At 44.6% G+C, this 11,820-nt stretch overlaps 1 protein-coding gene across 1 annotated transcript; it reads left to right on the plus strand.

The window, feature by feature from the left end:
• The first annotated feature begins 30 nt into the window (after positions 1-30).
• On the plus strand, positions 31-5,599 carry MRPL35 (mitochondrial ribosomal protein L35). The gene is made up of 4 exons (XM_084857435.1): positions 31-92; positions 1,403-1,586; positions 3,138-3,282; positions 5,290-5,599. The coding sequence occupies exons 1-4, from the start codon at positions 59-61 to the stop codon at positions 5,476-5,478; spliced, it is 552 nt and encodes a 183-aa protein (XP_084713561.1). The 5' UTR covers positions 31-58; the 3' UTR covers positions 5,479-5,599.
• The last annotated feature ends 6,221 nt before the right edge of the window (positions 5,600-11,820 follow it).

Here is an 11,820-nt window from a genome sequence, read left to right on the forward strand (position 1 = left end):
CGTAGGCAGGCAGGAGGGGCGGGGCGGGGCGGGGCGGGGCCGGGAGGCAGCCGGCAAGATGGCGGCCTTGGCGGTGGCGCGGAGGTTCTCAGGTCGGTGGTGGTGGTGGTGGTGGCGGTGGTGGCGGCGGCGGCGGCGGCGGCGGCGGCGGCGGCGGCGGCGGCGGCGGCGGAGGAGGAGGGGGGGAGGGAGAGGCGCGGTCGTCTGGGCTCGGGCAGGGGTCTTGTGGAAAGGGGCGGCATTTCCCTGGCGGAGGGAGCAGTCTGCCGGTGCAGTGAGTCCAGCCTGCTCCTCGTCGCCAGCTGAATGCCTGTCCCTCTCGGTACCTGTCCAGAAACACGGCGGCCCCCATTCAGGTTCGCCCGTGGTTCCTGTTGACCAGAGAAAGCCCATGCAAAGTACGGCCCAGTCTGGCCTTTGGGGAACGTCTGTTTGAAAAACGGTTAGTGCGTGTCCGTAGGGGTCATTCAGGTTTCAGCTCCCTTCGGCGCTCTGTGAATTCACACGCGTGCACGCTAAAGTACGATGTATTGCGTAGCCTGCCTTTTTATCAGCAGCAGCTTTTGAGGTTAATTTTGCAATGTTTTGCGCGTTAAATTTGCACCGACTAGACGCCTGCATAGTCTTATAGATGACACTTAAAGATGACATAGTCTTATAGATGACACGTGTTATAGATGACAGTGCAATCCCCCCATGTATCTCCAATGCCCCTTATTTAAAGTGTGGCTTGAACCTTAAGAAGGAATATCTTCTTTGCTTTTAAATCTGTGCAGGGCAGAATATTTCAGAGTGAGAGAACTGAGTGGACAGCAAGTAGATAATTGTGTTTCACAACAGTGTGGGTGTGTCGCATTTGGGCAGTGGTACCATTTCTGGCTGGTCTTGCTTCCCAAGCCAAATGCTCTCAAGAAAGGCTTAAGTCTAAACCTGTACTTTAGTAGTAGGTTTTTCCTCATCAGTTTGATGGTGGCTGCTCAGCAGTAGCTAAGGAAGCCACTTTTCCCCCAGCCCCAAAAGAAGGGCAAGTAGGAGTGTTCTGGCTTCAGCTGATGCTTTGCAGAGGGGCTCAGAGTGGAAAAGGGTGGGGTGGAGAATTGCAGTTCTGCTTATCTACGCAGCTGCCAAACCTACCCCCAACCTTCCTCCCAGTCTTGGATCTGGCCACCTCTTGCAGTGTTAAATTTGGACAAAGGGCTAGTTGCTCATCAGTCTTGCCAGAAGTAGCAGCCCACTTGCCATAGTGAGCGTAAATGTTGAAATCTGTTAATATGAGAACAGGGGTGTTGCCAGTACATACCAGTGTTGTTGTTTTCATCTCTAAGACATGCCTGGCTTCATTGTTGGGTGCATGCTGTATTCCCCCCCTCATGGTGTTTTGTTTGTTTGTTTGTTTCCTTAGGATTTTTAAGATCTTTCTGTTCTTTGGGCCCTTTGGCTTACAATGGTTCTTGCAGTATCTGCCCTATTTCTCGGCTGTCTTCGTTTCACTTCAACCATGGGCAGGTATCAACAATCTCTCCCCAAAAACCTCTTCTGTCTGTTGGCAGTGGTTCTTCTGGGCATTCAGTCTCAATAGTGAACAGGTAAGCATCATTAAACAACTTGGACAAGATTTGGTCTTCCATAAAGGTTTTGTCTTCACTCCCTCTTCCTGCTGCCCCACCAAAATAAAAGTGTGTGTAACAATATAAACCTGTTCTTTCCTCTTCTACCCATCTCCTCCCCACAATTCCCTTGTCACTGTTTAGATTTATAATGTTCTCTATCCAGGAACAAATTTTTGCTTGATACTCTGTAAACTGCCATGTATCCCAATGATGCTCTAAGACCACAAATTAAATGCAAAATGTCGGGAAAGTTCTCTATTACTCTCATTATAGGGCTGCTCTGCTTTATGTATACCTGTTGCTCCGTCTTCCTTATTAATGTTTGCAAGGGGGATACTAGGCCATTGCTGATGCTGTTAAGAAAGGCTCCAGTCTATACCTATACTTTAGTTTAGTAGTAGGTGACCCCTTTATTTAGACTGGGAGCAGCAGTCATGAGTGTAAAAATATCCCCCCTCCCATGAGACTTCTAAATATATGTGTAATTGCCAGCCCCCAAACCGTGAGGATAAAATGGAGAGGAGAAGGATAATGTAAGCTGCCTTGGGTTCCTTGCAAGAGGAAAAAAGGCAGGATATAAATGCAGTAAATAAATAAATAAATATCTAGACTCTAGGTAGACCAAGAGTGGGAAACCTGAGGCCCTCCAGATGTTTTTGCCAACAACTCCCACCAGCCGTAGCCAATGGTGAGAGAACATTGGGAGTAGTAGGCCAAAACATCTGAAGGGCCACAGGTTCCCCAACCCTGAGATAAAGAATCCTAGGGATTCCAGTGGCTGTTGGATGGTGACTGCAGTGAGAAGTGGAAGGGAGGAAGATCTTGATCTCTTTCTCCCTCTCCTGTATTTGGAATGTGGCCACAACTGCATTCCAAATGCCAGGGACTTAAGAAATGTAGTTTCCACAGGGTGCTTCTTTCTTCAAGAAGCAAGGGAGAAACAACATGGGACATACAATTGTGTTTGATTTCAGAGATGTTTCCCTCAGTGGAGCATTAGAGAGGGAATCAGTGGGAGCAACAGCCCTCTACTGTGAGTGGAGCTTGACTGCGGCCAGAGCTACACCTTGTGTCATATCATTACAATCCCATCATGGTAACGCTATATCCCTCTTGTGCATTTATACCTCGTGGGACACACAATGACATTTGTTGTATTTTGGATAATGTGGAATAAAAAGCAGGAAATAACACTACGATAGCAGTATATCAAATGTGTAATGTGCCCCAACAGTTATCAGTGCACTTCAATACTGTTATAAAGCAGTAGTGTAGATCTAGCCTAGGTTGAGAGTGCTGCGCCCTCTGCACTGACAGACTGAGTTCTGATATGGCAAAAAACTATGGAGATACTTGAGGACTTAACTCTTGATATTCATGAAAGCTCGTTGAAATGTTTAGTTTATTTTTCATAAGGAACTTAGTATAAAGTTTCTTAATTACTGACACAGGATTAGCCAAATGTGAAATGTATTTTACAGCTATTAGATCTAATTTCATATTTTCTTAATTCGACACAAATTTCAGCGTAAGACCTCTGCTTCCAAGTATCCTTCATCAGCAAGCGAGGACTCTCATCAAATACAGCTTGCAGAAAGGAAAAGGAAAAACTGTAAAAGCTGTGGTTAACAGATTTCTCCGATTGCACTGTGGCCTTTGGATAAGGAAAAGGGTAAATGCATTTTCTGTACTGATTGTCTTAGCTGCATAGTGTGGTTGTGAGAGCTGCTGCTTCTCTGTTTGTAACAAGGTAGAAAATGTGCAAGATAACCCCCCCGTTGTTTTATCGATACTCCATGGTATTCTTCTGAGGCGACTGTCTGAGCTGGGAACTGTGCTGCAGTGGTTTTGCTCCCACTTCGACAGCCAGCTCCAGAAGGTGGTGCTTGGGGGATATGGCCGAACTGTGTGGGTTCTCCAGTATGGGGTTCTGTGCCCTATGCTATTTAACATCTGCACAAAACCACTGGGTAGAGTCATCCGGAGCTTTGGAGTGTTGCCATCACTATGCTGATGACATGCAGCTGTACTTCTCCTTTTGATTTTCATTAGGTGAGGCTGTGGATGTGCTGAATCAGTACCTGGCTGTGACAATGAACTGGATGAGGGCCAATAAACAAACTCAATCCAGACAAGACTGAGATGCTGTTAGTGGGTGGTTTTTCTGACTGGATAGAGGTGTTCATCCTGTTCTGGAGAACCCCCAAGCAGGGTCATAGCTTGGGGGTTCTCCTGGAGTCATCATTCTCACTTGAGGCTCAGGTGCCCTCAGTGGCACGGAGTTCCTTCTGCCAACTTTGGCTGGTAGCCCAGCTGTGCACCTATCTGGACAGGGATAACCTGGCTTCAGCAGTCTATACTCTGGTAACCTCCAAGTTAAATTACTACAATGCAGTCTATGTAGGGCTGCTCTTTTGATATAATATTTTTTATTTTTTAAAAACAAAACACAACAACAACATAAACACACAATACACATACACTAAAATATCTCTTAAGATTGTAAGATATCTACCTTTGGTTCCCCTTGCACAACAAATGTTCATTATTATTCTCTAGTTCTTATCTTAGTTGTATATCATACATTGAGTTCATAGACTTTATCTCATTTCTCTCCTAATTTTAACAACAAAAAGAGAATTAACCATCTCAAAGTTCAAAATCCACATACATAGATATCGTTTTTCTCTGTTTCTTGTACAAATTCTATAAAAGGTTTCCAGTCTAACATAAATTTAGTTGCTGATCCTTCTTTAATTATAATAGTAAGTTTTGCCATCTCTGCCAGCTCCATCATTTTCATGATCCACTCGCTCATAGTTGGTATTGTTTCATTCTTCCATTTTTGTGCATACAATAACCTTGCAGCCGTTGTCATGTAGAGAAAGAGGGTTCCCCCCTTTTACGTGTTTATCTGTTAGTCCCAATAAAACAGTTTCTGGCTTTAATTCTATAGTAGTCTTTAATATTCTTTGAGCTAAAGACTGTATTCGTTTCCAAAATGTTTTAGCTTTTTTACAAGTCTGCCATAAATGATAAAACATTCCGTCTTGATCTTCACATTTCCAACATCTTCCAGAAATATCTTTATATATATTGGGCTGCTCTTGAAGACGGGTTGGAAGCTGCAGCTTGTGCAAAATGCAGTAGCCAGATTGATAGCAGCGTCAGAACATCTGAGTATATAATACAGATTCTGGCCTGATTGCACTGAGTCCTTCCTCTGAGGGAGATTCAGAGGATAGCAACAAGGGAGAGGGCCTTCTTGGTGTTGGCCCCCCAACTTTGGAATGCTCTCCCCAGTGAGGTTTGTCTGGCGCCAACATTGTCATCTTTCCAGTGCCGGTTTAACAATTCCCTCTACTCCCAGAGATTTGACAGTGTGCGATGGGGCATTTTATTTTTTTTTATCAGGTCCTGGTAATTTTATTATTAATTGTTTTTAACTTGTTTTTAAACTGCTGTACATTCTTGAATGTACGTTCTTATATTATATTCTATCACACTGTGAACTGCCTAGAGAGCTTTGGTATTTGGTATAGAAATGGATGAATGAATAATGAATGAAAAACATGGAGGATGCACCTGTCAATGAAATTAACATTTGCTTATTTGAAGATGATTTGTTTTGTGACTAGCTACTTATGATTCAAGACTTAAATCTTTTGCTTTTTGACAGGCTGGTTACAAGAAAAAACTGTGGAAAAAAAATCCTAGGCGGAAAAAACGTTTGAGGGAACAAGTTTTCTGCAATAAAACACAGTCTAAGCTCCTTGATAAAATGACCAGCTCCTTCTGGAAAAGAAGAAATTGGTATGTCGATGATCCCTTCCAGAAATACCACAACCGTACAAATCTTCACTTGTAAATTGTCAAATGCACATCAGTTATGATCTTTGTATGCCAGTATTGGTTCATACTGATCATTTTCTATACATGTGTGTAACAAGCAAATACAAAGTTCCCATTAAATTACTGATGAAAAACAATCTGTGTACTCCGAATATTGATTTCTTACTTGGATTTTTATTAGCAAAGGTTGATACAGCTGCAGATTGTGTGCGTAATGCTTATACTCAGGGGCGTCATTAGAAAGAGGCCTACTTGGGCACGGGCCCCGTATCTTTTGAGCTGTCCTAATTGCCATTTTTTTACATTTTCCCATTGACTTGCATTGGAAAACAAACGTTTTTAGTTTGTACGATAAATACATGAAATTTGGAGGCTTGGTAGCCCCCATGGAGCCAAATTTCAGGCAGTTAAGTCCAGTGGCTTTTGTGCTAGTCACAGGTACAATTTGCTATTTTCAAGAAAACCTGTCAAAGCAAAGAGCTATATTTTTTTGTGCTTCTACATATGTGCATGGAATTTGGGGACCTGGCAGCCCCTATATTTCTGACTGAGCCTGCCAAATTTCAGACAGGCCTAGTGGCTTTTGCGCTAGCCATGCGTTAAGTTTCCTTTTCTCAAGGTCTAAAACAAAAAGTAAAAGCTGTCAGGTCACCCAGGGGATTAGAGATCCTAATCAGAAGGTGTTTAAGGTGACCATTAGGAGGTCACTATCCCTAATCTCTGGTGTAGGGTTTTTTTGAGGTGCACCTCTCCCCCTACTTTTCTTTTCTGCTCTTACATGCCCACTGTTGGGAGCTTGCCTGCAATGAAATTTTGAAGAGGGAGAAGGAAGGGAAGAAAGAGCTCCATGTGAAATACTGGTATTTCACACAGCATCTGATTGTACTGCCCCAAACTGGAGCCTTTGGATTCTGTAGAAGTTTAGTCGCTTTAGTACAGCAAAGGGTCCAATCAGCCTCCACAAACTTCTTTCTCCCCCTCCACTTTAATTTCTCCTAAATAGCTGTAGGACTCAATCCCAAAGGGAGGGTTAGGACTATGTGGCGTCATGATTGAGACACTGCTGGGGCTTTTAAATATGTTCTACAGTTTTAAAAAAGCTAGAAAAAGCGCTCAGCCACCTCACCTCATAAAGTTCATTTAAGTACTGCAATCCTTGCAAACCCTGCACAGCCTTCTCAATTCTCTCTGAAAGGAGCCAATTGGCTTAGGGAATTCTCTCTACCCCCCACCCCCATGCACATTTCCAATCACCATTCTTTTCCTCTTCCCTCCCCTCCCCTATCCATCCGTCCGTCCTTCCTCTTCTTTATTCCACCCAGAGCATATCTTGAGGAATTCTTAAAGAGAATTCTCTTCGACAGGCAAGAGAAGTTCGGAACTGAATTTGACTTTATACAAACAGACAAGGGGGTTGGTTTTTCTCCTTCTCCTCACTCAAGTCTTTGAGAAGAGTGGGTTCACATGGTTGCAGAGAAACAAATCTGGGGCTGTTCTGTTTGTCAGTTGCCATTATCCAGAAATAGGAAGGGCTATAGCTCAGGGGTAGAGCACATGCTTGGCATGCAGAAGGTCCCAGGTTCAATCCCCAGCATCTCCAGCTAGGGCTACAAAAGAATCCTGCCTGGAACCCTGAAGAGCTGCTGCTGCCAGTCAGTGTCGACAATCCTGGGCTAGATAGATCCAGGGTCTGACTCAGTATAAGGCAGCTTCCTGTGTTCCTATGAACAGAAAGTTTTAGTTAAAAAAATAGGAGTTTTTGGTTTGCTTCTTAAGTGGAAAGGAGATAAATATTGCTAAATGTATGCAATCCGATGTATGCCTACTGAGAAATCCCATTATATTTAATGAGGCTTACCCTCAGGAAAGTGCATAGGATTCCAGCACAGGTTACTTTTGCAGGGAGGTTTGCACCTTGATGTTCTGCATGTTTATTCAGAAATTAGTCCTGAGTTGTGAGCATGGTACTGCATACTTAATACAGTGCCTACCCAATTCTGTCTAATGAATTGGCTACCCTTTCAGCTCAGTCCTATGCATGTCATTAGTGGGTTTCGGGGGGGGGGGGGTTGCATGAAATCTACCTTCAGGGGTGAGGGAAAGGCACTTAGTACATGCTCAGAGTTTCTCCATAACTTAGCCCTAGTTTTGAAAACAGACTCATTGGCTGAACCCTGGTGAAGGCTTGGCACAAATGAAGTTATGGGGAGGAAGATATAATGAGAGCTTGTGCATTACAAGGAAGTAGAGGAGAGTTGCACAAAACAAGACATCTGTTCTTATGAAGAGTTGCTGGAGGATGGTAGGATGAGGAGGGATGGTTGAATGGAGGGGAATAGAGTTGGTAGGGGGAGAATGTAAGTACTCAGTGGTGAAGGAAAAGCATTCTGCATAAGCTCAGAGGCACTCTCTGTTTAAGAACATAAGATGAGCCATGCTGCATCAGACCAAGGCCCATCTAGTTCAGCATTCTGTTCACACAATAGCCAACCAGATGCCCACGGGAAACCCACAAGCAGGACGTGAGTGCAATAGCACCTTCCCACCCATGTTCTCCCGCCACTAACATTGGTGAAATGTAAATAAATTCTAGTCATTCTAAATTTGCATGCATGTATATCGTTCAGAAACTTTGAAGGTTTCTTGCCTGGGGGACACCTCTAATGACCTGTGCATTTTCATACACATTTACCCAAAAACTTGGAGAAGGGGTGAATGGAAGGGAAAGCAAATCACTCCCTCCCCCAAATTGGAGAGCTCCCCTTCCACATGAACTGCTGCACCTATCCTTCTGAAACGTTGCTTGTTTCTTACTTAGGGACAACTCTAGGCTGACTGTAATTTTCAGAACAATGGTCCACAAGGAACATAGGAAGATAGGTATGACCTCTTTTGGAGACCTCAAAATGTCAAGGTCACAAAAACCCTTGTGGCTAGCATTCTGAAATTTGGCAGAATGATCTCCTCTGATGGGGCAATGAATCCTGAAATGTTTATCCAATTCTTCCAAGGAATTAAAATGTTATTGGCAGTTCCCTTTAAAAGAAAATCAAAATATAAACCCTGCACCTATTTTTCTAATGTTGGGCAGGTGTAATCCCCTTCTTGGGGCAACTATGCCTGAAATTATCCAGTTCTGACCAAGAGAAAAAAGTTACAATTTTTTCTAATTTCCCATGGTAGTCAGTAGGAAGCATAAAGATTCATTTTCCCAAACCTTGACTCAGGTTTGATGCTGAGCTGAAGTGGTCCGACTACAAATTGGCCAGAACAGAAGCGATATGTTTTCCAAAATGCTGAATCAGGGTCTGAGTTGAAGGGGGGTGGTCAGTGCACACTTATGTATGTATGTATGTATGTAATCTATACATACACGCAAGCACACTGCATGCACACACCACACACACACATATTAGACATGCGCTTAGACTCATGCGCAAATTTGTGTTATGGGCCTGTGCCCTGTATCTTTTAAGAACCTAGCATCGCCCCTGCTTATACTCAAAACAGTATAATACTTACAGCTGTCTTTAAATCTTCATTGTATAAAATAGGAGTTGTAGTCTTGCTCAACCACAGTTCCATTATTCCTTGTGCGGTCTACGACATGCAGCTGAAACCTTTAAGCATGTGGATTGTTTTATTGAAGACAACAGATAAAAGCCTTCAAAGAGTTATGGCTTCCTTATATGCTTAGTCTTTGCTGTGAGTATTGCTTTGAAATGACAGGATATGCTGTGATCCAGTTCAAACATAACTACCCATGGGTCGTTTAAACCATGGGTTGTTATGATTGTGAACGAGGGAATGAGTGTGCTGACTCCTACATGCTCATCAGTTCCATTTTGAATCAGCTTTAATCAACAACACAGGCACTCTTGGTTTTTTAGGGTTAAACAGCCCAGAGTTTAACCCAACAACAGCCCAGAGTTCCAGGTTTGGATGTCACATCAAATGACCCAGGAATAGGAGGTTCTTGGGTTGTTGATTAAAGCTGATTGAAAGAAGTGACAAGTGCATGGGAGGCAGTGCATTCGTTCCCTTGCTTGCGGCCCTGCCAATTCCTGAGTTAACCCACAAATATGGATTACATGCGAACCAGTTTATTGAGTCTTCAGCAGTCACTGATAATAAAAAAATTTCATTTTTGATGGTTGTCTCATTTTATAAATCTGTTTCCTGGTTAATTATATTGTGTAGCTAAAACCAACTCATTTTAGGTGAAATATCAGAACTAGCTATCATTCAAGACAGCAGATTTATTTACCAAGATGAAAATCTACTTGCTTAGGTGATCTGCTTAGGATTTCTTGCTTATCTACGAAATATTTCTTTTTTCCATCAAGACATACTAATCCCAGTCATTTCCTCTGTGAATTTTATTAACCAGGAGCTCAGGAGAGCATGCATGGAAGGCTGGATGGACACACACACACCCCAACCAACCAAATTGGTGGGGCAGATTAGATTAAGAGAGAATAGGGATGTACCAATCCCTTACATTGCGTCCACGGGGTGGTCCACCGGGGGGGGGAGGCGATCCATTCCTCCCCCCCTGGAATCCTCGCTAGCCAGCTCTGTTCCGCCAGCAATACAGCCGCCATTGCTGTCCTTACTGCTGCTGGGCGGAAACAGGAAGTGATCTGGATGCAAATGGCGATCACGACGCCGTTTGCATCCCTGTATCTTCTCGTGGTAGGCTACGTGTTTGAATTTGCGTAGATATTTGTGTAGCCTATCGCGTGAAAAAGCAGGGATGCAAATGGCGTCCACTGTCAGGAGCTCCCTGGCGGCCTCTTTCAGTAGACTCCAATAGCCAACTCAAGACACAGATGAAGGGATTCTTTTCAAAGCTTTAATCCTTTTACAACTTAATGACTCTTTCAGATGCTAATCACCAGCGACTAAAGCAAGGAACAGCAGAGTGGCCTAAGCTTCGAATAGGCAGTTGATCCCCGTTTGAAAGAGAGTCACTTGAAGACCCAGAACTTATGGGCTAGGGAGAGATCCTCCCTCTTTCCCTTGGGTCCATGGGAGGCGGCCGTTGCTTGCGCACCAAACAGGCGCTACGCCTCCTTTCCATGCCCTCCATCGCTTGTTGTTCTCTGTGTCTGCATCGAGCATCTAGCAAGCCTTGTTCCCGCACTTTCTCACTGCTAGGATCACTATCTCAGGAATGCTGGCAGGAGGAATCTCTGCCAGCTGCTGTGCCTGTGAGGGATGAGATGGCTCCTCTCCCACAGACTGCTGTTCCTCCTCAGAATCAGAACTGCTCTGGGGCTCTATGGGCTCAGTTTCCACCCTGACATCCACTATGCCATTTGCGTCCCTGCTTTTTCACGCAATAGGCTATGCAACTATCTACGCAAATTCAAACGCGTAGCCTATCACAAGAAAATACAGGGACGCGGATGCCATTTGCGTTTCCTGAATGGAGCTGCCGGGAGGGAGGATTCAGTCCGCGTGGGTCTGGGAGGCGGAGGTGAGTACATCCATTCCGCCACGGACTCCGGGGGGGCCTCATTTGAGTTCACGGCAGATTCCGCGGACATCCCTAAGACAGAATGACTGGTCCAAAGTCATCAAGTGATCTTTGCGGCTGAAGGAGGAATTTAAATCCAAGTATACCCCGTCTGAGTCTGACACTCTGACTACTATACCACGCTGACTGAGTAGCCCATCACTTAATCTATCATGATGCCCCTTTCAGAGATTGCACAAACAGCACTCTGGAGATACCTTTTTGATCCATTGGGCACATTTGGAATTTTGAGGATGTGTCATAGGTGCCACTGCAAAATGGCTGCAATAGGGGGTGCCCAGTCATAAAACAGCCGATGGGGTGGGGGTGGGGGGCCAGTCACAAAAACCCAATTTCACAGAAAGGCAAACTGGTGAGGCTAAAGGACAAATAATTTATCATAAGAACCTGAACACAGAACAGATGTGGTATCTGAGCCCCAAAACACAAACCCACTCCTTTGAATTCACAGTTCTTTTGTATTCAGGATAAGCCCCCAAACGCTCACCCCACATTCCTAGCACACAAGTTCCACTCACTCTTCTCCTTTGGGATTAACCCCACCCCCAGACTCTCACACCATGCATGTAACGCACACACCTCCCTTGCCCCGCCCTGCCCTGCCCTGCCATTGGGTCACTCTACAGCCTTGCCACCCAGCCCTCCCCACTTCCTCCTCCCACTCCATCAGGTTATCACCAGAAGTCCCCTGGTTTCCACACTGCCATCCACAAGACTTCTCCATGGGGCAGCAGCAGTAGCATCAGCCCCTTTTTTTTCCAGGTGGCTTGGAGCACTTCAAAGCAAATCGCCTGCCTCTAGCCGCCTGCCATCTTT

The sequence above is a fragment of the Heloderma suspectum genome, chromosome 5 (assembly GCF_057233095.1).
Source record: "Heloderma suspectum isolate Gila_16-S chromosome 5, 16-S_ref, whole genome shotgun sequence".
NCBI classification, from domain to species: domain Eukaryota; kingdom Metazoa; phylum Chordata; class Lepidosauria; order Squamata; family Helodermatidae; genus Heloderma; species Heloderma suspectum.